Source organism: Coprinopsis cinerea, assembly GCF_000182895.1.
Source record: "Coprinopsis cinerea okayama7#130 chromosome 10 map unlocalized cont3.10, whole genome shotgun sequence".
NCBI lineage: Eukaryota > Fungi > Basidiomycota > Agaricomycetes > Agaricales > Psathyrellaceae > Coprinopsis > Coprinopsis cinerea.
Window position 1 is genome coordinate 768,303 of NW_003307535.1, and position 25,934 is coordinate 794,236.

At 51.6% G+C, this 25,934-nt stretch overlaps 4 protein-coding genes across 4 annotated transcripts; 1 reads left to right on the forward strand and 3 right to left on the reverse strand.

The window, feature by feature from the left end:
• Nucleotides 1–16,012: 16,012 nt before the first annotated feature.
• Nucleotides 16,013–22,379, reverse strand: CC1G_15285 (hypothetical protein; the record flags this gene model as incomplete). Its single annotated transcript, XM_002910332.1, has 6 exons — nt 16,013–16,504; nt 16,569–18,923; nt 18,988–19,842; nt 19,913–20,106; nt 20,574–20,904; nt 20,985–22,379. 6 exons carry the CDS (start codon nt 22,377–22,379, stop codon nt 16,013–16,015), a joined length of 5,622 nt encoding a protein of 1,873 aa, XP_002910378.1.
• A 470-nt stretch (nt 22,380–22,849) lies between these two features.
• CC1G_11015 (hypothetical protein) lies at nt 22,850–23,119 on the reverse strand (the record flags this gene model as incomplete). The annotated part of the gene is made up of 2 exons (XM_001833993.1): nt 22,850–22,925; nt 23,001–23,119. 2 exons carry the CDS (start codon nt 23,117–23,119, stop codon nt 22,850–22,852), a joined length of 195 nt encoding a protein of 64 aa, XP_001834045.1.
• A 568-nt stretch (nt 23,120–23,687) lies between these two features.
• On the forward strand, nt 23,688–24,542 carry CC1G_11016 (hypothetical protein; the record flags this gene model as incomplete). The annotated part of the gene is made up of 4 exons (XM_001833994.2): nt 23,688–23,757; nt 23,822–23,832; nt 23,883–24,099; nt 24,152–24,542. The coding sequence occupies 4 exons, from the start codon at nt 23,688–23,690 to the stop codon at nt 24,463–24,465; spliced, it is 612 nt and encodes a 203-aa protein (XP_001834046.2). The 3' UTR covers nt 24,466–24,542.
• Nucleotides 24,543–24,705: 163 nt separating this feature from the next.
• Nucleotides 24,706–25,880, reverse strand: CC1G_11017 (hypothetical protein; the record flags this gene model as incomplete). Its single annotated transcript, XM_001833995.1, has 2 exons — nt 24,706–25,490; nt 25,550–25,880. 2 exons carry the CDS (start codon nt 25,878–25,880, stop codon nt 24,706–24,708), a joined length of 1,116 nt encoding a protein of 371 aa, XP_001834047.1.
• Nucleotides 25,881–25,934: the final 54 nt, after the last annotated feature.

Consider the following 25,934-nt stretch of genomic DNA (forward strand, 5'->3'; position numbering starts at 1 on the left):
AGCATCGTCTTTGGATAAGGTAGGTCGATCCTTTTTTCGTAATTGAAGGCATGTCTTTATGAGGGATCGCCTCATCCCCAGGAGAAACCTCCCTTAGGGTTGAGATTCTCTACGTCTGGCATTTCTACTCGTGTGGGGGTTGGGGTAATCGAAGGGTGAGTTCGAATAGGTTTAAGAGGTCGAATGGATTGTGAAATCCTCGTCGACTTTGGTGCGGATGGCACTGAGGTTGTAGTAGACGTGTTTCGTGGGGGAGTCTTTGGTAAAGACAGTCCTTGTGGAAACGCGTCTTCGTCAATCGAGGCGTTAGGAGTCTCGAAAGGTGGATCCTCTTCGGAAAGAGATCCGTCGCGTCTAGCACCGATTTCTTGAAGTCCTTGGAGTGCTTTGCGTAGCGCTCGTTCAGACTCAAGTCCTGGCACAACTCTCTGCTCTCTGGCTCGCCTTGGTTTTACGGGGCTGAGATGACCTCGACGCCGTGGTATCCAAAACTACGCTTTGTTGTTTCCAAAGGAAGACAACCAATCGTCTCGTGTACGTCTCTTGTTAGACAAGTGACGACTTCTCCTCGACTTGTGCGAATACCAGCTAGGCTAGCAATCGACTACACTCCTCTTTTGTAAACTGAAGCAACCCCCTCGCGGTGGGCTCCAGATGATGCGCGGTCAGGGGTGGGAGGCTCTAAAACCACACACACACCAACCGAACCGGCAGGTGAAGGTAAAGAAGTAAAAAGAAATGAAAAAGGCTAATCCTCTACACCCAACCAAAGACTACGTCTAAGGCCAAATGAAGTTAGACTTCACCCAAAAGGAACGACGGTATGTAGGAAGGCACTAGAACTAAACAAACCCTTAACAATGCAAAGGTTCGAAGGGGGGTGCACGGGAGTGGGCGGACAGTAGGTGAGAAGGTAAAAGGTAAAACAAGAGCTTGTAGGCTCAAGGCGCGAAGTGATAAGTCGTGCAGAGGCAGACCACTAGCTAGACTAGGGTACCACCACCTCCTCGCTACTGAGTAGTCGAGAAAATACACAAAAGAGGTCAAGGAGACACACGCCGGTGCTCACAGAAAACCAAAGTCGAACACGCCGGGACGACTGTTACCAAATCGATCTACACCGAGTCGAAGTGGCCAAAGAATAACCCAAAAGTCGATCTACGCCGAGTCGACAAACCTTTAACGTGCTGAGTCGCGCCGGACTTCACGGAGTCTTATCCTGGAGAAAAGCTGCCAGCGATAATCTGTAGAATTCGAGCGAGAACTAGCTAGCTTTTATACATGAGGAGAGTGTTTGGTGTACTAAGGCTGTAGACAAACAAAGACGGAAAAACCAGGAAGACTAGGTAAGACAGGCAGACTAAGAGAGACAGAAATAGAACAGAAGAAACACGAGCTTCGATAGATAGGATAGAAATAGAACGGTTCGAGTATTAGGCGCTCGTAGACGCGCGGTTACTTTTGCTTAGGCTGCTGCCTTATTAGGGGCAGCCGAGGACGGCTTGTGGCCGGGCCGCCTTGCCGTGATCGACGCGGCCATGACCCAGTTCCCGGTTCCATAAGGGGGAACTCCACTTCGCCACCTGGTGGGGTCAGACTTTGATCGACATTGCTCCACAGGAGCTTAGTTATGACTCCTTCGGCGGAGAGCCGTCCGCGTCTAGACAGTCCCGAGGTCCGTTACTGATCGGCCGAGGTCTCATCGTAGACGTGGTGCGCTCCACCTTAGACTTGGCTCTCTCTCTCTTTGGTCGTCCCGCTCCAATGCCGTGTGTCGGCGTCGGGGGTCCTTCCGGTTGGTCCATCAACTCCAATGACATTTGCTTCCGCTAGGTCGTCCGAATCGGAGGAACCAGTCTAGACTCTTAGACTTGGTGATCCGTTAGACTCGATGCCTCGACTAGGTTCGTCGAGTCGTCACGTCTAGGGTTATAGTTGGTTAGGCTTTTGCCCTATGAGCTCTGCTGGTACAGCTAAGTCCTCATATTCAAGTCGCAGGTGGGTAGAGTTCGCCCTGGTTCAAGATCTAGGTTCAGACCCGAAAGGTAACAAACCATAAGACTTAGACGTCGCGCACGAGTCTTAGACTTAGGGCTAGGCTTCCTGCGGTACCTTCGACTAGAGTCTCTACTAGCGTTTTTGGTAAGGGCCTGCGCCTTAGGCTACTCACAAAGGGTTCGCTGCGCTTTTGGTCTGGGGTTCATCAATGAAGACTCCTTAGTTGTAGGCTAGACGTAGACACTTGTGACGAGTCTAATAGAGCCGTTTGAGCTCAGTTTGAAGTCTAGCCGCAAAATCGGCGTATCATCTCCCCCCAACTTAATATTCTGACTTCCACGTCAGTTAGTCGGCGCAGCCGTCCCAGATTCTGGTTGTCCCTGACATGCCCAACTCTTCGAGAATGCGAGTCTCGACACTTGGTCTAAACGGACCGTTTAATCACCGAGTCTGGTTGGTGTCCTGCTTTCGAGTCTAAGTAAACTACGGTCGAGAGACCTATAGTCCTCCCTAGACTTTGCGGTAGTCCTGTCACGGGCTTTTTATCGCACTCCTTGTTCAACCGGACGCTCCTCTAGCCTCGAGGCTGGATAAGTCGCCGGTTTGTCTTCAACTTTCCTTTCTTAGGCTGAAACATGAGACCTTGGCCGCCACTATTACGTTTTCGTGTCATAGCGGTTTCCAGGCCTCATATCGCCCATCTCTTGGTTCTGCCTTGTTACCAGGCTTGGTTTTCCGCAGAACATTCATTTAGATGCTTCTTTGGAACACCAATTTTTGATTTAAACCTGAGGTCACAGAGGTCGAGTCCTCAGGTTCCTTTCCTTCCTTTCCTCACCATGGCTCGTAACAACCAACCCTCCAAAAGGTCCAAGAAGCCACGTTCCGACCCTTTGCTCCGAAGCCTTAAGCCTTCCGGTCCAATCGGTCAACTGACTCTCTGGCTGGACCGTGCTATCAAGCTTCGACGCCGTCCGGACGACGAATCGCTAACGGCGCTGTCTAGGTCAGTTCATGCCGACTGGGTACGTTCGGTGGTCGTTTGTTTTGTCGGATCGTTTTCTGATCCCCAGTCCTCGTCTTCCAGAACGCGCTGGTCGACCCTGACAATTCTTCCCTTGCGCACGACCTTGCCTACTCGGCCAGCCGTACTTTCGCGGCCTTGGCCACCGACGCCGAGTTCCCTGAGCTTGTCCAGTCGGGGTGGATCCCGCCGAACTATAAGGCTCCACACCCCCCTGCGTTGAAGAAGGCGAAGGCCGTATGGGAAACTGTCCTTGACACTGATGGGTTCCGCGATTGGGTGGAAGACCTCGAGCGTAAGGCAGGTGAGTACCAGTTTCTTTTCTTTTATCCTTAAGCTCATCTCCTTCTTCTAGATGAGCGGGCAGCTCAAAAGAAACGTCGTGCTCTGCCAGCGTCGCCGCCGCCAAAACGTCAACGTCTCGCGTCACCCGACTCTGTCACCCTTTCTCGTCCTCGTCCCGGCCGCGCCACTCGTCCGCCGCCTCCTCCTTCTTATCCTTCGCCTCTGGCCAAACCCACGCCCAAGTCGTCGGCTGGGCCTGCTCCCATGGCCTCTTCGTCGAAGGGCAAGGCCCCGCTGGTCTCGCCCTTCAAGACTTCTCGTGTCGTCGAGTCTGACGACGAGGAGGAAGAAGCGTCTTCCGAGGAGGAGTCTTCTGAGGAAGTCGAGGTTGTCGAAGAGGAGGGAGAGGGTGATGACGAGGACGACGAGCTGGTCTCTGAGAAGGGCAGGGCTAGCAGCTCCAAGGCGTCGTCCAAGAAGCGCCGTCGTCGGTCCTCCTCGAGCTCCGAGGTTGAAGAGATCTCTGCGCCTCCCGTCAAGATCGAGAAGGGCGTGAAGGCGCCCCCTAAGGCTCTTCCTTCCGCGTCTTGGGCTGCCGGTTCTGTAGAAGAGGACGCCTCGGTCCTGCACGGCAATCGGTTCCAGGCTGTGGCCGACCTGTGCCTCCATGAGGAGCATCTGGGCCCTGCGGTACGTCTCCGACTTTTTACTTCTTCGCTTCTCGTTCTGAACTTTATTCTCTTCCAGTTTCGACCGCGCTGTTCAGTTTGCGCGCTTATTCAGGGCCCCTCGGCTAACTGCGTCGGAAAAGGCTGCGACACCAAGTGTTCGAGGTGCGCCTCGGGCCTTAGGAGTTGTTCCTGCAAGCTCGTCGACACGCCTAGCGGTCAGGCCAAGCGCGACAACCACCTCTGGATCGGTGCGTTGGCCGCTCCCTACGGTAAGCCTTAGTTTCCCTTACTTATTTGTCGATTTCTTCTAACTTTCGCTTTTTCTTTTACAGCTCTCGATTCTAAGGTCAACGACATCATCGACGCCTTCCACACCTGGCAGGCTCAAGAACGACTCGCGGCGTCCACCGCTCTGAGTCTTCGTCGACACGTCGTCTGCCTCGTCGATCGCCTTTCGCGCGCCGAAGTCGCTAGGGGTCGCCCGTTTCTCCTCAAGCACGTCTTTGGTACGGAGGAGAACCTCCAGGCGTTCGAGAGGATCCGTCGGTTGGCCATCGCCGAGCGCATTACTCCTTCGGATGCCGCTGCCCTCCGAGTCTCCGTGGATAGTCTGTTGGAATTCCTTCCGCAGATGCACGAGACTCTGTCGGCTAACGAGGCGTCTTCTAGCGAGCCTGCTGCTCCGGCCGACGTTCCCGCTTCGACTCCCCTTGGTTCCCCTCCTCAAGATCGTCAAGACGCTGAGGGTGAGTTGGAGGCGGCTACAGGTAACGTCTCGGCTTAGGTGGCGCCTTTCTTTTTCGTGTTCTCGACTGTCGGCGGCCTTCGGGCCTTTATCTTTTGTACATCTCTCGCGGGCTACGGCCCAAATTTTGTTTTACATCATCTTTTCTTGCTCGGGTGATTAGACTTTTACTATAGGTAGTTAGATACCTTTCGTAGTAGTAAGAGTCCAATCGAATTCTCTTTTGTTCTTGGTCTATTATGTGCGTGATAAACCTAAGAGTGGTTTTTGAGAAGACGTCTAGTCTTAACGACTAGTCGCGTCCGGGTGTCTGATGCCCTTATAAGTCTTTGTCCAGAAATGGGAAGGAACTTCGGTTCCCAGAATATCCGGAGAGCCTATTTTGTCTAAGCCCCCAGACGCCTCCGGCTCAAGTTCCTAGTACAGAACTGTGGAGACTAAACCCAGCGATCGACAAGACGCTTTCCTAACAATTGAGTTAGTCGAGTCAATCGATCGACGGCTTTTCCTCAGCATGTGACATGGCGCCACTTAGACTTATTCCGCCCCGGTTGCTACCAGAGTTCGCAGTAACGGTGAGCCTCCGCCGACTGTGTCTAGGCCGCATTCCAGTATGCGTCATAGGAAATTTTCCCAAGTCTTGAAGACTTAAAAGGCGTCGTGGAGGCGGAATCTGTCAGACTCCATCCCTCACGACTTTCGTTTCCGCCCTTCTTGCTAGTCTTCCCTATGTCGAATATCGCTTCTATTGCTTTCTGGCAGCGCGAGCGGACTGCTGTCCGCGACTCGCTTGAAAACCAAGTCAAGTCTCTGGCGATCTCTCGCAGAGCCATGACCGAGAGTTTTCCCCAGCGCAACTTCCCTGAGGCGATGCTCAACTTGGTCGAGCAGAGTTTCCAGCAAGTCTTAGCGACTATCGTGAGTTTCTGCCCTTCTTCTTCGTTCGACTTCTGACCGAAGTCTTCTGGCTTTCATCCTTGTAGGCGCCGTATCGGAAGCCTTCGACTGCTTTGGAGAAAGACTCCGAGTTCATCAGTTGGGCTTCCAACATCCGAGCTGTGCTCATGGCTCACAAGGATTGGGCTCGTACGGCCAAGCAACCTGATCCGCCTCAGCTGTCGTCGTACCTGAGCGACTTCAGCGACATTGTGTCGCGAGCTAACTCTACCACGACACCTCCTGCTTCCTCTTCCCGTAAGGGTAAGAAGCGCAAGTCGGCCGGTGCGTTTCCTGATCCTTCCTGATCTGTTGCTTGCCTATTAACTCTTTCTTTTCGGCACATGTCTAGCCATGGTCGTCGACATTTCTGACACTGATGGAGACGATGTCGAAGACACCCCCAAGGCTTCGGCCACCAAGACGGTTGACAAAGATCACGAGGTACGTCTTCTTCGACTTCACACTTGTGCCTGACTTAGCCGTACGTCGTAGATGGCTGACGTCACAGACAAGGAACCTGAGGCTCCTAAGTCTGCCGCTGAGGTTGGTTCCCTCGCTATTCCTGAATGGTGGTCGTCTGTTGACTTCTTACATCCAGCCGAGCAAGAGAGCCTCCGTGGTACGTCTCCCATACTTCATGGTACCGCGTCTAGACTTATGCTCGCGCGCTTATCATCAGATTTCTGCGCTCTCCTTCAAGCGGACCAAGACCGAGCAGAAACAGCTGGCCGAGGTTCAAGCCAATTCGATTCAAAAGCTCCCTTCTTCTCCGGATCATGCGATTGTCCAGTGTGGTAAGTGCCTAGTCGAATTGCCTTCTCTTTCTTGTCGACCTAGACTTACCACTTTTTCGGTAGGCGATATGATTGCCCTACAGAGCGAGTGGTTCGGCCAGATCTTGGATCGTGCGAAGACCGTGTCTTTCTCGAGTACGATGTCCTTCGAGTTGGTCCCGAGGCGGCTCGAGCTATCTCGGACTCTCTTCGTCGCGAGATGTTGATTCGTGCGCACGAAGTGGGGACCTTGCTGACTTACAATCGATCTCCTTCGCAAGGAGTGGGATCGGATGCAGGAAGTCTTATCGACTCAGCCTTCGGCCTCATCTCCTGCGAGTGTAGCTCCTGCGACTACGACTCCTGCGACGTCTTAGACGCCTCGCCTTAATCTTTTCGCTAGAGCGTTTGTAGTACCTTAGAGGTTTTTCTGCTCCGGCTTTTTCCCTCTTTGTGAATATATCGCTCCTTCAACCTTTCATCTTATTGAGACTTAAGGCGAAATCGCGAAAAATTCAGGTCAGCTTCGACTTGTACATATAGAGTATACAAGTCTTCGCTATGTATGGTATACTCTCTCCCCCCAACTTAAAAATTTCAACCGTCCTCGGTTGAGTCTAGTCTTCTTTTTCAAGTTCGGCTTCGGATTGAGCATCCTCTTCGAGATCCAGGAGTTCGCCCTCGACTCGCTCTGAGCCTTTTGGCATGCCCTTGAACATATAGTCTTCGAGTTCGTCTCCGGGACCGGTTTCCTCTATCATCTCTTTAAGTCCTGAGGCGCCCAAGTCAATGACTTTATGGACGTTAGACGGCAGTTTAATTTGTTTCCTAGCGTGGTAAGGGACTAGCCTGAATGCGGCCACGCTGGACTGGTGCACTGACCCGTCCATCTCAGCGACGATGTATGCTCCTCCCTTGTTTCGGGCAATGACGACTAGGGGACCCAGGTACCTTGGCTTCATTTTCTTGTCAAGGCTACTCTCGATCGCTGTGTTTCGCATCAAGACGAGGTCACCCGGCTTAAAGTCAAAGTCTTTTATGGTAGCCTTGTGATTTTTCTCGTATTGCGCGACCCTAGCTATCTTGTCCTTGTGAACTTTGCGCCTCACGTCTTCCACGAAATCTCGATGCTTGGCTAGAGCCTTGGCACGGGCGCCAATCAACTCAGCCGTAGTGGTAAACCCATTAGGAGGGTCTGTCAACCACGTCGCTTCTTGTAGGTCCAATGGAATAACAGGTTCGGCGCCAGTCAACATGAAGAAAGGCGAGCATCCGAATCTTTTACGAACTGTGATTCTGTCTGCCCATGTAATCGAAGGTAGATACCAGTACCACTTTCGCATGTCTCCACTTGTTGCTTTTGCAAGCATGTTCATCACGTCCCAATGGGGCCTTTCGATGGAACCGTTAGCCTGAGAGTTATATCCTGAGATTTGTATTTCCAGTTATCCCATATTTCTTTCTCAAGCCACTTAGTCGCCTTCTTAAATGGTCCGCCATTGTCAAGTGACAATACGGCGCAGGCATCCCCAACGAGTAATGATCTCCTCGTAAAGCCACCTGCCAATGGTTTCGGCGTTCTGCTTCTTTAGTGCTCGCGCTTCCATCCATTGTGATGAGCTCGCATCGACCGTGCACTATGAATCCACAACCATTGCTAGCGGGGGACACATGCATGACGTCTGCGTGCAGGATTTGAAAGACACCTGGTGTTTCGGTCACCGTAGGCGGTATCTTTACCAACATCTTTTGTCGTACCTGGCAGACATGACAAGTCTTTACATACCAGGCGACGTCTCCTTCCAACTCTGGCCACACAGAAGCGTCTAGCTATCAGTTCCTTGGTTGCATATACGCCTCGATGTCCCAAGGCGTCATGGGTTGCCTTCATAATGTACATCCTGCGACTAGGTTCGATGACCAAGAGGTGTTGTCCTCGGTCATTCCTTTTAAACAGTTGTCCCTTCCTTAGGAAGAAGTGACTAGCCGTCCTAACCATAGCAAGATATTCGGTATCCTTTTTCTCCAGAGGTTTACTAAAAGGTCGCGCCAGCCATTCCTTTACCTCCACAAGTCGCTTGTCGTAAGCTTGTGCGAACTTCGAACGCCGAGACCCTTGGTACTCAAGTGAGTCTTCCTCCTGCCCTAGCTTTGGGGTGGCGGGCAGTATTTCGAGGTTAACGTACTGAGACCGCGCATCTACCACGTCTAAGTCACACTTCGCCCCCAAGTGAAGCTCGTCGTGAAAGTCTTTCATGACTTGTGCCGATTCCGTGAAGTATCCTCCTCGAGTATCGATGTCATGCTTGAAATCTTCGAACTCGAGTGGGTCAGGATCTTCCGGGTTAGGCTTCTCATATCCTTGCAACCCATCAGCTTCTTCTTCTGTATGGTCATACGGCGTCGTCGGTTCGTCTCCAGGAAACGCTGGTCGACGCGACAAGCCATCTGCGATTGCGAAGTTTTTACCGGGCACATGTTGTAGGGTGAAGTGGTACATTAGGATAGCTTCAATCCACCGGTTAATGGTTGCATTAGGCCCATTGCCTGGGTTGTTCAGCATTCCCTTAATGTACTTCGCGTCGGTCTCGACGACGAGTTTCCGACACCCGATCAAGTAGTTACGGTTTTCCTCCAAGGCTCGCATTAGCCCGAAGAGTTCTCTTTTAGGTTGAGAGTACCGAGACTCGCGTTCGTTCATCAACAACGAGCCAAACTTCACATAGTGCCATTTATTCGAGTCTTCTTTGTCCAGGACAGAGATGTAGTACCCAATAGCTTTATATGAAGTATCCACGCTTAACTTTACGCAAGGATCACTGTCGTAGTCGATAGTCTTGAGGACTGGCGCTTCGGCTAGAGCCTTTTTCAGTTCTCCATTGATGCGACTTGCTCTGGTCCCCAGACAAAACGGTCGCCTTTCCCTAGTCACTTCTGGATAGGGTCTGCTAATTTCGCGTAGTCCCTTATGAACATCCTCAGGGTGCCCGTGATACCTAAGAACGATCGTACGTCTGAGATATCTTTACAGTCGCCCCATTGAGTGATCACCTTGAGTCGATCAGGGTTAGGCTTGCGTCCCTTATACGAACAAATGTGTCCTACTGCAGGAAACTCCTCGGCGCAGATGATGGACTTCTTGCCAGAGAAGGTTCCTCCACAATACTTCATTCTTTGAACCACTCGATTGACATCTTGGAAATATTCCCAGACGAATCTACGGATTCCGTTATTTTCAGGGATAGTCTCATACCCTCCCTTACCATCCTCGTATCGAGTCTTAGGTCCCCCCAAGATCACGTCGTCGATGTAAGGAATTGTGACATGAGGTATCTCTTGGTTGTAAGATGAATGTGACGTCGTCATGGAATATAGGTACTGAGTTAGTCCATCCCATAGGCAAGGTCACAATTCTTAAGGCTCCGAAGGGAGTCTGAAAGGTAGTCAAGTCCCTAGACTCGGGATGTAGTTCCCTCTCGTCGTACCCAACGAATAAATCCATGCAGCCTCCACAGGCTCTGCCGGCGAATCGTGCAGCTAGTTCTTCTGTAGCAGGTGGAATTCCTGAGTGGGCAATTGTAACTGCATTCAGAGGCTCTAGACTATGTACGATACGCAAGCTTTCGCCATCTTTCTTCAAGACACAGAACCATCTAGCACTGTAGCTTGAGTTAGAAGGCTCGTAAACTCCTGCGTCTATCTTCTCTTTTAGGATCTGACAGACTTTTGACATAAGTCCTGGTGGAATAGGTCTGTTCCTTAGCACCCAAGGAGTGTGAGGGACAGTAGGCATACGAACAGGCGGGAAGAAATCCGGCCGGAAGCGTCCTCTCTCCTTGTCCTCCCAGGCGAAGGCGACGTTATGCACCATGACTAACCAATGCAACAGCTTGCGCTCTTCAGGCCATAGGAAGCCTTCGGGGTGCAACTTGTCCATTAAGTCTTTTCGCTCTTGTGTGTACCGACCCGTAGGTGTGAACTCCGGTGGGTGGGTAGGTAATTTTGGCATTCCTTCTAGAGGATCGCCTATGATTTTCCGATCGATCCTGAACTCGGAGGGTAAGGTTCCCAGTACAGGCTTCACTTTATCGGCTACTTTCTTGTACTTCTTCCCAGTAGACACGCCTTTAATCTTAGGCTTGACCTCAGGCTTACCCGAAACTGGGTGTGCTTTTGGCTGCTTAGGTTTAGGCTCGTCTACATCCGCCTGTGAAAACACCTGGACTGCAGGTAATTGGTGTTTTATATTTTGTATGAAGGCAGTCCGACGTTCCACCGGCAACTCATTTATCGCTTGTTGAAGGTACGAATCGAAAGCCTTCGAAGCGACTTCATCCCAACTTTTCTCATCGCGCGCGCATTGCAAGTAGGCGACTTTCAGTTCAGCGGAGCCGAAAGTCTGCTCTTTTGGGAGGAGAGCCTCGATGAATCCGAACTTCTCCTGTCTTAGAGTCTCTTTCGACTACAACCGCGAATTCTCCTTGGTCTTCGACCAAATCCTCGAATTCTGAAAAGAATGTCTTTCCTGTTCTTGCAGCTTCCTCTGAATCACCGGAGGCGGCTGACCACGCGGATAAGTATGCACAGCACTCCTGAGCCCAGTGTTGGGGTCAGTAAGTATGAGAGTCGTGTCTCCGTTCCGAGAGTTGTGGATTTCGGTAGACATTACGACGTCGAACGGTCTTCCCAGAAGCACCTTGTAGGCAACTTTAGGGATGACATGTAATTGAAGATAGGCGATAGTATTGCCAATCTTGAAGGGTACGTTTCGTGCTAGACCCAAAGTCTTGGCTAGTGATTGGTTCGCCGATTGCAAGAAGACAGTTATAGAGGGATCATACGAGTTGTTCTTCTCTTTTGCTACTTCTTCAGACATTGAACAAATCTGGGAGCCTGGATCCAGAAGAGACTCTTCTATTCCAGAGGAGTTAATCTCCGGGTAGATAGCTCGTAATGGAAGGCTTTCCCTAGCTACGACTATGGGTCTGGGTTCTTCGTTTTCAGGCAAAGATTGTACGTATTGTTCGACCGGATCCAGGCATATGATGGCGCCTGGTTCGAAGTCGACGTCATCTTCACCTGCGACTTCGTACTGGACCGTCGGTAAGTCGTTCAAACTTATAAAGTTTTGTGATAAGACTTCCGGAGAGGTCGGTTCAGCTACTTTGCTTTCATCGGACGGCTCCTCGTCTGTTTCGTAGTCTGACAAGTCTAGTCGCCCCGCTAGCTCTCCTGAGTCCCACATTTTAAAGAGGAGACAGGCATGCTTGCAGCGTCGTCTTTCGTCGTCCGACACGTTATAAACGAACTGGTTCAACAACTTTCTCTCTAGGATTAAGTCGTCACCATGTCGAGGCACTTTCCGTTTTGTCACCATCTTTCTCAAGAACTCACGCGCTTCATTCGAAATGCCCATAAGTTTCTGAAGGGAAATGGGGAATTCCAGCTCCAGGAGTTCTTTCCCAATCTTTGCCACCGAGACGTGCTCCTCAAGCAGGCGCCTTCTTGGAAAAAGCGGGGCCTTGTCGATGAGTCGCCACAAGCGGGATCAATCGGTACGTCCTCCTTTTCGGGTGCGGTGCTAACCGCTTTTGGTGTGTGCCTCAGTCTGTTTAGACTTTGGCTTAAAGGTTCCCAAGGTATGGGGTTTTCGGTTGGGGACTTGCACATACGGTCTCATACCACTAGGCGTGGGTGCGGCCGTTGTAGTTGTCTCCTTTTTATTTTCCACTTTATTCTTCTTTTTCACGACTTCGTCATCAGGATCGTCAACTTCCTCTATTGTAACTCGTCTAGACTTCGGCTTGGTCATCCTGGCCTCAGGATCTGTACTACTGCCGGCCGAAGCTTTTGAAGCAGTAGACTTTTCCGTCCTTGGTCTTAAGGAAAACCCGACCTGTCTCGGTCTTGAGCAAAATACCGAGAGGTTCTTGTTCATGTCTCCCAGCTTGTCTAGTTGCGAGTCGAGGTCGTCGTCTCGTTCCTCAATGGTAGGAACGCCTTCAGACTTAGAGTCTTTTCGATCCAGGAGATACGTGTGCACGATATCCTTGATCTGAGAGATTTCCGTCTGCATCGTGTTAAAGTCTCCATAAGTGGGACCGCGGCTGCTCCCATAATCTTCGCCTCCATGGGATGAAGACTCAGATTGAGCCATGGCTTTGCCTTGCAAGTAAGCTCCTTGGATTGTCATGTCCGCAACTCGTTCCTTTTGGCTACGGCCATCGGGTGAGAAGGCAGAGATCCTTTGGTGATTGGAAGAGAGGTAGACTTCTGAGCCTTTAGTGTAGATCTTCTTTTTACGAAGATCATCTAATCGACTCGGGCACCTCATGACCCAATGATCTGTCCCATTGCAATAGAAGCACTGCTGGTCGGATGTTCCCTTCCCAGAGTCTCTGGACCCCTGGTTAGATCGCATCCTCGACGCGCCGTCCCTATACTGCGTTTCTCTAACCGAGTTTAAGTTATGCGGATTGGAGATTACTATGTCTAGCTTGCCCGCTAAAGCCTCGGTCGCTTCTGCGTTTTTACGGCTTTCAGCCATAAACTGCTCCTTTGTTTCGCGAAGAGATTCTACAAACTTCGCATTCACTCGTTGTTGCTCTAAGACGAACTGCTGTTGTTCTTTGATCATGGCTTTTGCAAACGAACGGAAATCACTGTCTGTGGGTTCCGACTTCACAGCTGCCGCTGGAGTAGAGGCTGCCGGTGGATTTCGATAGAGGTTTCGATCATAGTCTCTATCCTCTGAAGAAGAAAATCCGCCGTAGGCGTTGTGAGCTCCAGTTTGCCTGGTCAAGTCTTGTGCAATTTCTAAGACACGTCCCCAAGGTACCCTATCTTCGAGCGTTTCCCCATACCAATCCCGTTTGCTAGTCGTACCGGCTGCCTCTGTAGCAGGTTTAGACTCTTCTAGAGTGAGTCTGAACCGTAAGGCGTCTCGGAAGTTTGGACTTAAGCATCCTAGGATGTTGGAGACTATCTCTCGGTTGGTGACCAGAACATGTCCTGTCTCTTTCTGCAACGCTTCCAGTCCTTCTGCCTCGGGTCGGATAGCTAAGGCGAGTCTAGCCATTCGTCCGACATTTACTTGGGATATCTCGCGATGGCGTTTAAAGACATCCATAAGTCTAGGTCGACTTCCGCGGCTTAGGCCTTCTCCTTCCGGATAGTACCTGAGTACTGCTCTTTTGAAATCGTTCCAAGTACTAGTCGCATACTCTGGTATAGCTTCCCATTGTCTTTTCAGAATAGGGTCGTCTATATAACGAGTCGCATAGATTTTCTTGGCTCGATCGGTTTTGACAATGCCCTTGAACAACTGCTCCAAAAGCTCGAGATACCTCACGACGTCCATAGCATCGTCTTTGGATAAGGTAGGTCGATCCTTTTTCGTAATTGAAGGCATGTCTTTATGAGGGATCGCCTCATCCCCAGGAGAAACCTCCTTAGGGTTGAGATTCTCTACGTCTGGCATTTCTACTCGTGTGGGGGTTGGGGTAATCGAAGGGTGAGTTCGAATAGGTTTAAGAGGTCGAATGGATTGTGAAATCCTCGTCGACTTTGGTGCGGATGGCACTGAGGTTGTAGTAGACGTGTTTCGTGGGGGAGTCTTTGGTAAAGACAGTCCTTGTGGAAACGCGTCTTCGTCAATCGAGGCGTTAGGAGTCTCGAAAGGTGGATCCTCTTCGGAAAGAGATCCGTCGCGTCTAGCACCGATTTCTTGAAGTCCTTGGAGTGCTTTGCGTAGCGCTCGTTCAGACTCAAGTCCTGGGCACAACTCCTGCTCTCTGGCTCGCCTTGGTTTTACGGGGCTGAGATGACCTCGACGCCGTGGTATCCAAAACTACGCTTTGTTGTTTCCAAAGGAAGACAACCAATCGTCTCGTGTACGTCTCTTGTTAGACAAGTGACGACTTCTCCTCGACTTGTGCGAATACCAGCTAGGCTAGCAATCGACTACACTCCTCTTTTGTAAACTGAAGCAACCCCCTCGCGGAGGGCTCCAGATGATGCGCGGTCAGGGGTGGGAGGCTCTAAAACCACACACACACCAACCGAACCGGCAGGTGAAGGTAAAGAAGTAAAAAGAAATGAAAAGGCTAATCCTCTACACCCAACCAAAGACTACGTCTAACGCCAAATGAAGTTAGACTTCACCCAAAGGAACGACGGTATGTAGGAAGGCACTAGAACTAAACAAACCCTTAACAATGCAAAGGTTCGAAGGGGGGTGCACGGGAGTGGGCGGACAGTAGGTGAGAAGGTAAAAGGTAAAACAAGAGCTTGTAGGCTCAAGGCGCGAAGTGATAAGTCGTGCAGAGGCAGACCACTAGCTAGACTAGGGTACCACCACCTCCTCGCTACTGAGTAGTCGAGAAAATACACAAAAGAGGTCAAGGAGACACACGCCGGTGCTCACAGAAAACCAAAGTCGAACACGCCGGGACGACTGTTACCAAATCGATCTACACCGAGTCGAAGTGGCCAAAGAATAACCCAAAAGTCGATCTACGCCGAGTCGACAAACCTTTAACGTGCTGAGTCGCGCCGGACTTCACGGAGTCTTATCCTGGAGAAAAGCTGCCAGCGATAATCTGTAGAATTCGAGCGAGAACTAGCTAGCTTTTATACATGAGGAGAGTGTTTGGTGTACTAAGGCTGTAGACAAACAAAGACGGAAAAACCAGGAAGACTAGGTAAGACAGGCAGACTAAGAGAGACAGAAATAGAACAGAAGAAACACGAGCTTCGATAGATAGGATAGAAATAGAACGGTTCGAGTATTAGGCGCTCGTAGACGCGCGGTTACTTTTGCTTAGGCTTGCCTTATTAGGGCAGCCGAGGACGGCTTGTGGCCGGGCGCCTTGCCGTGATCGACGCGGCCATGACCCAGTTCCGGTTCCATAAGGGGGAACTCCACTTCGCCACCTGGTGGGTCAGACTTTGATCGACATTGCTCCACAGGAGCTTAGTTATGACTCCTTCGGCGGAGAGCCGTCCGCGTCTAGACAGTCCCGAGGTCCGTTACTGATCGGCCGAGGTCTCATCGTAGACGTGGTGCGCTCCACCTTAGACTTGGCTCTCTCTCTCTTTGGTCGTCCCGCTCCAATGCCGTGTGTCGGCGTCGGGGGTCCTTCCGGTTGGTCCATCAACTCCAATGACATTTGCTTCCGCTAGGTCGTCCGAATCGGAGGAACCAGTCTAGACTCTTAGACTTGGTGATCCGTTAGACTCGATGCCTCGACTAGGTTCGTCGAGTCGTCACGTCTAGGGTTATAGTTGGTTAGGCTTTTGCCCTATGAGCTCTGCTGGTACAGCTAAGTCCTCATATTCAAGTCGCAGGTGGGTAGAGTTCGCCCTGGTTCAAGATCTAGGTTCAGACCCGAAAGGTACAAACCATAAGACTTAGACGTCGCGCACGAGTCTTAGACTTAGGGCTAGGCTTCCTGCGGTACCTTCGACTAGAGTCTCTACTAGCGTTTTTGGTAAGGGCCTGCGCCTTAGGCTACTCACAAAGGGTTCGCTGCGCTTTTGGTCTGGGGTTCATCAATGAAGACTCCTTAGTTGTAGGCTAGACGTAGACACTTGTGACGAGTCTAATAGAGCCGTTTGAGCTCAGTTTGAAGTCTAGCCGCAAAATCGGCGTATCAGCGTCGTACCGGTCAAGGTTAACAACATCGACGTACTCCTTCGAATTCTTGATTGAGCCGTAGCTGATGTTAACCCAGGTGCCGTAGTTGACACTTGCTCGACTAGCAATAGTCGCAAGCTGGAGTTTCAATTCCTTGGACAGAGGATGCACAGGTATGTCGTGTACCTTTGCAAAGGCTGGTCTAATCGAGTCTGTACTGCTCCCACTGTCGAACATAGTGATAGCAGACTGCCCACAGATGGATACTTTTGCAATGAGGAACCGCTTCTCCTCTGGCCTTCGCCCAGGACGTTCGATTGCCTGGGGCGATACATTAAGTTTCTTGAAGGGTCTAGTCATCGCCGTAGGCTCCCCCTCAATCGTTCGTACCGCTCCAAAGAAAATCAGGTTCTTCAGAGTCGCTACTGGCCTCTACTATGACGTTTAAGCGATCGGAATCGGACTCTGGGTCGCTCGCAAACTCGTAGTCGCTCACTTGCTCGATTTCGGACTCATACTGGGCACCATACCCTCCAGTATCGTCCTCTGACTCGTCTATGTGAGCTATCTGTTCTTCAGACTCGCTCTGCTGTGTCTCCTCCGACTCGTCAATTGCGTTTAGTCGGTTCTGGCCCTTAGAGCGTTGTCCAAAGTTCGGGCATACTTTGTCCGTTGCATAGTGGCCTACTTGACCACAAGAATAGCAGGTGCGCGAGTTGGACGATGCCTTCGTCTTTGGATCGCCAGCTTTCCTCAGTGATGTTCCTGCAGTTGCTTGGGTCGAACTCGGCCTCCTTTCGTCTCGAGAATCGCGATTCTTCGAGCCTGAGCTCTGCTCCCTCGAGTAGCTGTCGCGCTTTCGTCCTTCCAATCGATCTAAGGGCTGATAAACGCCAATTCGGCCTTGGTTATCTCTCACAAGGCGACCACTCGACGGATTGTAGTGGTATCCGGCTCTCCAAGAGTCCTGTATACCTGGCTTGGACCCTACTTGGCTAGGTCTCGACGCCTTCACAGAGTAGTTGTACTTCTTCTTGAGGCGCTCAGATTGTTCGTAGTTAATCCCAGCTTGAACCAGATCTTTGATTCGTTTGTTGTTCTCTGGGGTATACCCCTTCTCAATCAAGTCGTCTCTCATTTCTTTGGGCAGTTGAGACAACATCTGGTGCATGAAATCAATAGGGTTGGGCTTATTGGGCATACGACTAGCCCACAGCCGAAGTTCCGTGAAGAAACTTTGCATGCCTTCCCTCGCACTGTACTTGACAGCGAGGTACCTCTCTTCGGCGTCTCGAGAGGCTGGTTCATGCACGAAACGAGCATAGAGTTCGGTTATGACGTCTGGGAATGTCCAATGCATTCGGGTACGATGGACACTCTCGACGTCCTCGATGTACCACCTCTGGGCTTTCCCAGTGAGGTAATTTCCGACCAGCTGAACTAGGAACGCATCTGTCTTTGACCCTCCTATCGCGTTAATTCGGGCAAAGTACACGAACCCGTACAGCCAGTTCTCGAAGGCATCAATATCATCTTCACCTCCGTAAGTTTTCGGTGAAGGAATCTTGATTTTTCCGTAGTCCTTCATCACCTCAGGGATATTCATTTCATCACTAAGGACGTCATGAATCAATGCCCGGTACTTCTCTTTAGCTGCGGCCAGCCATTCGGAATCGACTGGGTCGTCGACTTCCTCAAACTGGGTTTGCAAGCTCGTCAACATTTGCATTTCGCGGACTTGGCTTTGCTCCCGCCATCTGAGTAACAGTTCGCTTGTACCTCTTCTAGCGGGATCCTGGAGTGCTGGGGTCTCGCTCCATCGGGGATCGGGTTGTGGCCTTTGTTCTGACGTAGTATCTCGGCTACGGGACCTCCTGGAGGAGTAAGACTGGGATACGTGCTGTTGCCCCTGCTCCCGATGGTACTGGGTAGCATTATCACCCATACCACCAGTGTGGGTCTGTGATGTGGTTCCCTGTAAGTTCACCGGCTGGTTGGGCGCCCTCCCCCTCATTTCGTCGCCCTGGTTCTGGGGGGTTCGGTTATGAGGGTGGTTTTTCCCTTGGAGATGTGGTTTGGTGGACTTATTCACCCTCGGAGCGTTTCCTGAGGGTGGTGCTCGGACAGCTGGGTCATCGTAGTAGGCAACTTTATTCCCATTCTCGTCTACACGCCAACGTACATTGCGATCGGCTACCGTAGGTATTTCGCCATGTCTAATCTCATCCTCTCGGAAGCGCTGGAGGATTTCGTCTTCCTCTCGCACCCGCTCACGAGGCGGGGTTGACAGCAACGGGAAGTCGGAGTCGTCCTCGATGACGGGCGACATTCCGAATCCCATGTGTACGTCGGGCAAGCGGTATCCTGAAGGGGGAATGAGCGGTGGTGGTCGGTAGTTCGGGTCGTACTGTCCAAACCCGTAATTCGACGGTCCAGCGACCATCCGGGGTGAGATAACCGCTGGGTTATACCCACCATCGTCGCGTCTCTTGCCCTTATCTTTGGCAGTTGAGGCCGTCGTGGTGACGGTTTCTTCGTTCGACTTGGTGTCCGGTGGTGACCGCAGTCGACGAATAGCGCTAACTCGACGACGATAGCTCTCGTCGTCTTCGTTAGGCTGCTGTGCCCTGAACAGACTCTGTTCAGCACTGGTCAGGTTCGGATCTGGGGGACCACCTACAGGTGGTACGATGATGGCGCTAGGGTCTGCCACACCGTTTCCTGGGGTTCCTAAGTGCCCAGGGCTGTCCGGTTCTTGTTTAACTTGGTGAGTATTCGAGTACGCTCGACTCGATTGGGAGTTACTCGCCTCGCTGCGAGATGGGAATGCTCCCGGTGGCAAGTTGTAATTCTTAAGTAGTCGCAAGCTGGAGTTTCAATTCCTTGGACAGAGGATGCACAGGTATGTCGTGTACCTTTGCAAAGGCTGGTCTAATCGAGTCTGTACTGCTCCCACTGTCGAACATAGTGATAGCAGACTGCCCACAGATGGATACTTTTGCAATGAGGAACCGCTTCTCCTCTGGCCTTCGCCCAGGACGTTCGATTGCCTGGGGCGATACATTAAGTTTCTTGAAGGGTCTAGTCATCGCCGTAGGCTCCCCCTCAATCGTTCGTACCGCTCCAAAGAAATCAGGTTCTTCAGAGTCGCTACTGGCCTCTACTATGACGTTTAAGCGATCGGAATCGGACTCTGGGTCGCTCGCAAACTCGTAGTCGCTCACTTGCTCGATTTCGGACTCATACTGGGCACCATACCCTCCAGTATCGTCCTCTGACTCGTCTATGTGAGCTATCTGTTCTTCAGACTCGCTCTGCTGTGTCTCCTCCGACTCGTCAATTGCGTTTAGTCGGTTCTGGCCCTTAGAGCGTTGTCCAAAGTTCGGGCATACTTTGTCCGTTGCATAGTGGCCTACTTGACCACAAGAATAGCAGGTGCGCGAGTTGGACGATGCCTTCGTCTTTGGATCGCCAGCTTTCCTCAGTGATGTTCCTGCAGTTGCTTGGGTCGAACTCGGCCTCCTTTCGTCTCGAGAATCGCGATTCTTCGAGCCTGAGCTCTGCTCCCTCGAGTAGCTGTCGCGCTTTCGTCCTTCCAATCGATCTAAGGGCTGATAAACGCCAATTCGGCCTTGGTTATCTCTCACAAGGCGACCACTCGACGGATTGTAGTGGTATCCGGCTCTCCAAGAGTCCTGTATACCTGGCTTGGACCCTACTTGGCTAGGTCTCGACGCCTTCACAGAGTAGTTGTACTTCTTCTTGAGGCGCTCGGATTGTTCGTAGTTAATCCCAGCTTGAACCAGATCTTTGATTCGTTTGTTGTTCTCTGGGGTATACCCTCTTCTCAATCAAGTCGTCTCTCATTTCTTTGGGCAGTTGAGACAACATCTGGTGCATGAAATCAATAGGGTTGGGCTTATTGGGCATACGACTAGCCCACAGCCGAAGTTCCGTGAAGAAACTTTGCATGCCTTCCCTCGCACTGTACTTGACAGCGAGGTACCTCTCTTCGGCGTCTCGAGAGGCTGGTTCTAGGGATGGTCAAGGGGTTTTAAAACCCCCGGGGTAGAGGCCAGGGGTAGAGCGGGGGTAGGGGTAAGGGTAGGTCTCCGGCTACCCTTGGCCAAACCCCCACCCCCAGTCGGGGGTAAGGGTTTTGATAAAAATCAATCAAAACCCATTTATTTCAATATCTATGTATAGCTTCTACTAAATAACTGCTGTATATACAATAAAACACATAATAAGATCCATATAGACAACTGTAAGTAATGATTAGTACCAAAATGGTTAAAACCCTTGGTCAAAACCCCCAGGGTTGGGGGGTAAGGGTACTACCCCTACCCCTGACTGAGGGGTAAGGGTTTTGGGGGGTGGGGGGTAAGGGTAGGTGTCCGGCTACCCGGGGGTTACCCCTGTCCTTCCCTAGCTGGTTCATGCACGAAACGAGCATAGAGTTCGGTTATGACGTCTGGGAATGTCCAATGCATTCGGGTACGATGGACACTCTCGACGTCCTCGATGTACCACCTCTGGGCTTTCCCAGTGAGGTAATTTCCGACCAGCTGAACTAGGAACGCATCTGTCTTTGACCCTCCTATCGCGTTAATTCGGGCAAAGTACACGAACCCGTACAGCCAGTTCTCGAAGGCATCAATATCATCTTCACCTCCGTAAGTTTTCGGTGAAGGAATCTTGATTTTTCCGTAGTCCTTCATCACCTCAGGGATATTCATTTCATCACTAAGGACGTCATGAATCAATGCCCGGTACTTCTCTTTAGCTGCGGCCAGCCATTCGGAATCGACTGGGTCGTCGACTTCCTCAAACTGGGTTTGCAAGCTCGTCAACATTTGCATTTCGCGGACTTGGCTTTGCTCCCGCCATCTGAGTAACAGTTCGCTTGTACCTCTTCTAGCGGGATCCTGGAGTGCTGGGGTCTCGCTCCATCGGGGATCGGGTTGTGGCCTTTGTTCTGACGTAGTATCTCGGCTACGGGACCTCCTGGAGGAGTAAGACTGGGAGCTACGTGCTGTTGCTCATGCTCTCGGTGGTACTGGGCAGCAGTATTGCTCATACCTCCGACATTAGTCTGCGGTGCGGGTGCCTGTGAGTTCACTGGCTGGTTAGGCACCCTCCCCCTCATTTCGTCGCCCTGGTTCTGAGGGTGTCGGTTACGAGGGTGGTCTTTCCCTTGGAGATGTGGCTTGGTGGACTTATTCACCCTTGGATCGTTTCCTGAGGGTGGTGCTCGGACAGCTGGGTCATCGTAGTAGGCAACTTTATTCCCATTCTCGTCTACACGCCAACGTACATTGCGATCGGCTACCGTAGGTATTTCGCCATGTCTAATCTCATCCTCTCGGAAGCGCTGGAGGATTTCGTCTTCCTCTCGCACCCGCTCACGAGGCGGGGTTGACAGCAACGGGAAGTCGGAGTCGTCCTCGATGACGGGCGACATTCCGAATCCCATGTGTACGTCGGGCAAGCGGTATCCTGAAGGGGGAATGAGCGGTGGTGGTCGGTAGTTCGGGTCGTACTGTCCAAACCCGTAATTCGACGGTCCAGCGACCATCCGGGGTGAGATAACCGCTGGGTTATACCCACCATCGTCGCGTCTCTTGCCCTTATCTTTGGCAGTTGAGGCCGTCGTGGTGACGGTTTCTTCGTTCGACTTGGTGTCCGGTGGTGACCGCAGTCGACGAATAGCGCTAACTCGACGACGATAGCTCTCGTCGTCTTCGTTAGGCTGCTGTGCCCTGAACAGACTCTGTTCAGCACTGGTCAGGTTCGGATCTGGGGGACCACCTACAGGTGGTACGATGATGGCGCTAGGGTCTGCCACACCGTTTCCTGGGGTTCCTAAGTGCCCAGGGCTGTCCGGTTCTTGTTTAACTTGGTGAGTATTCGAGTACGCTCGACTCGATTGGGAGTTACTCGCCTCGCTGCGAGATGGGAATGCTCCCGGTGGCAAGTTGTAATTCTTAAGTATCATTGCCATGACCTCTTCTTGTGATAGGCCCTGGTCCATGGCCATCTCGAGGTATTCCTTGGTCCTCGAGATACGACTGGACGTCGTGCTTCGTGTTGCCCAGTCGGTTACCTCCCATGGGTTATGGGTCATGAAGTCGTAAGGCTCGTGATGCCTGTAGACACCGGAACTTCCGTGGTTCCGTGCTGCGCTTCGCCTCCCTTCGTTCTGAGGGTTACGCGTCGTGCCGTAGTGTCCAGGTGGCCTGGGGGTCTGGTCACCTGAGTGGTGATGTGGCTGCTCGTCATCCGAGTCGTAGAACGAGCTAACCATCTTGTACTCGAACGTCGGGTGCTAGCGTCGTCGTCCGAGGTGCTGTACTAGTCGAATATACGAATAAGATAGAGATCCGCAGATCTATAGTGGTTGGGGTGTTCCCAGGAAGAGAGAAAAAGCGCGGTACGGATTTATGGATGCGTAAAAAAGTGTAAGGGGTGTGTGGTAAAGTAGCCTCGCCCTCGATTCACCACACGCAGAATACGCACGACCAAGGTTTATTGGAAGTATCAGTATCTACGTGAATGAATAGTGAGGTACGATGAGGCTAAGGGAAAGTTGGGAACGCGCGAGCGCTGGCCGTAAGGGCGAGCGCGTCTGATGCTAACAAAACCAAACAAGCCGATCTAATCTACGGCGCTAAGGTAAAGTACGTCCTCCTTACACCAACCGACCAAAGACTTGGTTGCGGTTAATAATTATGAACCAGTACCATGGCTAGAAATAGCTTCATCGTTCTCCTGCGTTCAAGCCGTCGGTGGAACTCGGGGCCCCCAATGGCCAGGGAAATGAGGTTCCTTCCCACCTCTAACTTGAAGATGGCTACCAGTGAAACAAAGTTAGCATGTACATACTGTAGCATCGAAGTCGCCTTGAGTCGCTGATCATGTCACTTACTATGGTGGAGCTCCAGTCTCTTGAGGCAGGAGACTAGCCACTCCGTTTACAGTAGTGTGGAGGAGTACCAGCATAGCAACACAGAAAGAGAAAGGCGCTTTGTTGCTGGAGGGGAACATGGTGTTTGTCAGGATAAAGTAAGAGGCTCGGCACGGATTGTAGGGCAAATGCGGTGAAATGGGAGGCAAAGGCAGCCTTATAAGTGGACTCAGAGTGCATGTTCAGTTGCCAACTCCACTGGCATCTACAAGTGATCATAGAATCAATCATATTGGAGCTTGGTGCTATTTTACAAAGGACATCAAGATGGGAAGGCATGAATATCAGAACCAGAGACGAGTGGCCATCTCTGAGAATTTGACGCTTTCCAAAAATACAATCCCTGTAACTTAACATAGAGATCATTACAGTGGGTAGACACAGGAACGCTTCATCGGTGTAGTCCATGAAGATCCCTCAGGAAACGACGTTTGAAGGTCAGCGGTGTCCACGTACGAGAACTTCCAACCTGAGCCACTCGAGGTGAGGCCTTGAATACAACGTCAAAGCGTGAGAAAGTCATCTCGGCACCCTTTCCGCCGAACCGGTACCCATCTCCGTGGTCGGTTCCGAGCGGCAGTATGACTGGGGGGTTAAACTCGCGTTCGTTGCACGAGGTGAGTGGTGGGTTGCCTCCAGGCATTGATCATGTCCTCCCAGAGGCCCCTCCTAGGCGACACCAACGGCCAATACCGCATCCTCGTACTAGGGAACTCAGGTTAGCCGCCCACACTCCGAGTCGAGCTTGGCCAATTCCGAGAACTGATGATGACAATGTTCAGGTTCTGGAAAGGTACGGCGCTCGAGGTGGCACAGTTGACGTGACGCTCAACAGCTGTGTAGTCGACGACGGCGAGGAGACTCTCTCGTCTTTTGAACATCCCCCACATTGCCCTTGACGCCCTCTATTTTGAGCCCAACTGGGTCGAATCGTCGACTGAAGTGATGGTTCAAAAGGTTCGCGGTGCTCTGGAGGATGCTGGTGGGTCGTGGGTCGTCGATGGGGACTTCATGAGCAAAATAGGTGGATTGGTCCTCGATGCGACTACTGATATTGTTTGTAAGTGCCACACCGTGGGGAATGTATACCCGTACAATGACCTGGGGACTAGGGCTCGATCCACCGCTTCTTCTGTACTTCCCCCGCCTGATGCTTCGAACATTCCGTCGGCTGCTGGGTTGGGAAGCGCAATGCAGGCCGGGGTGCGATGAGACGTTGTCGACGTTCTTCTCTGGCGAAAATATACTTCTGTACGCCCTCACCGTACATCGACGTAAACGGAGGACGTACCAGGAGATAATGGATCTACTCGGAGTTGGTGTAGGCACGGATGTGCATGGTCGTCGGATGAGACGGATTGGGGGATGGGGCACAGAGTTGGAAGAATGGCTGGGAGAAGTTGAGAAGTTGAGCAAAGGCGATTGAGTTACAACTCCCAGTATATAATGAGGGATGCTAATTATAGAATAAACTCGCTGCACTGCTCTTTCAGACCGGTTAAAGTTCCCTGTCCTGGTTTTTGTGAAGTGGAGGTTTAGAGAGAAGATCATGAGCACCTTCGTCATTCAAAGCAACGGATGCTCTCACCGAAATGCTTTCTCTTTCCTCTTTCTTCTGGTCGGGGCGATATTCTGCATACCCTGATGTTTGCAAAAACCAACGGAATTAGACTTGACTCACAAGGATAGAAGAAACCTCACAAGGTATCGTATGCCAGTCGGGCTCTGGCGAATCACGACCAGGGCCCGCTATGCTTTGGGACGATCGCCGCATCATCTCGTTGTCAACCGAGGTCTTCAAGATGGCGTTCACAATCGCCTTCACGGTCTTGATAACGTGTTTCGTGATCAAGATATCCAAAGCGTCGTTCCGCATAGACGGCAATGTCAAGAGAGGGACGACGATACCATTGCAACCTCGGGTACGGTACTCGACGAGACTAGTGAGGATCACATCCGCACTAGGACGACGTTTCATTTCCTCGCAGTACTTCCGCCATGCGGAGAGATAAAGGCCACAAATTAAGCAGCTGAGTTTGGAGACAGCGATATAGGGGTAGGCAGTCGAACCAGTGGCGAGAAGGTGGCGGACGAGGGTGCTTTCGCAATGGGGCAATGTGGGATTGAGATGGGTGGATTTCGAGAGCTGGGAGCGAACCTTGTCGAATGCGTCTTGAAGAACCTCGGCGACGATGTCGTCAGTTCCATCCTCTGAAGACTCTGAAGACTTCTCGTAGTAGCACCCAGCGAAGAATGCGCGAATTTGGTCATCGGATGGTGGATACAAAAGATTCATCGGCGGAGTGTTGGCAGGGACATGGATAGCATCGAGGGCCAGGTGTAGAATTCGACGGAGGCTCGCAGCGGTTTTGTAGAGCTGTAGGATGTGGAAAGAAGGAGCGAGGAGCTTGTTGATGTATCGTGCAAGGTCAAACTCCATAGACAGAGCATCTATCCCGGGACAGACAAGTCATCGACCATCCGCAAAAAGACCGTTTATCTGTACATACCAGGCACCTCATTGGCTATGTAGGAGTGTCGAGCCTCCAATAAACGACAGTGTAAGGCGAAACACGACTGTTGGTCCAGGCGGGATTGTGCCAGGAAGTCGGCCGTCATTTCAAAAATTTTCTGGGCAGCGGAGAGATACTTCTGTTCTCTGGGAGTATAACTGGACCAGGACTCAGGTTGGCGGGCAAGCTCGAAGAATTTCGCGCATTGGTCCCTGCCCTTCTCGAACCGGTTCTTGAGTTTTGTCAAGTGTCGCTTAAACAGATACGCCGTAAGTTCTTTGGCATGCACTGCGGCCTTCTCGTTGTCGGAAGAAACGAGATGGCGCATGTCTGGGCGGGTGTATGGCCGCAGGCTGGCTGGAAATGGTCGGAGCCATTGCCA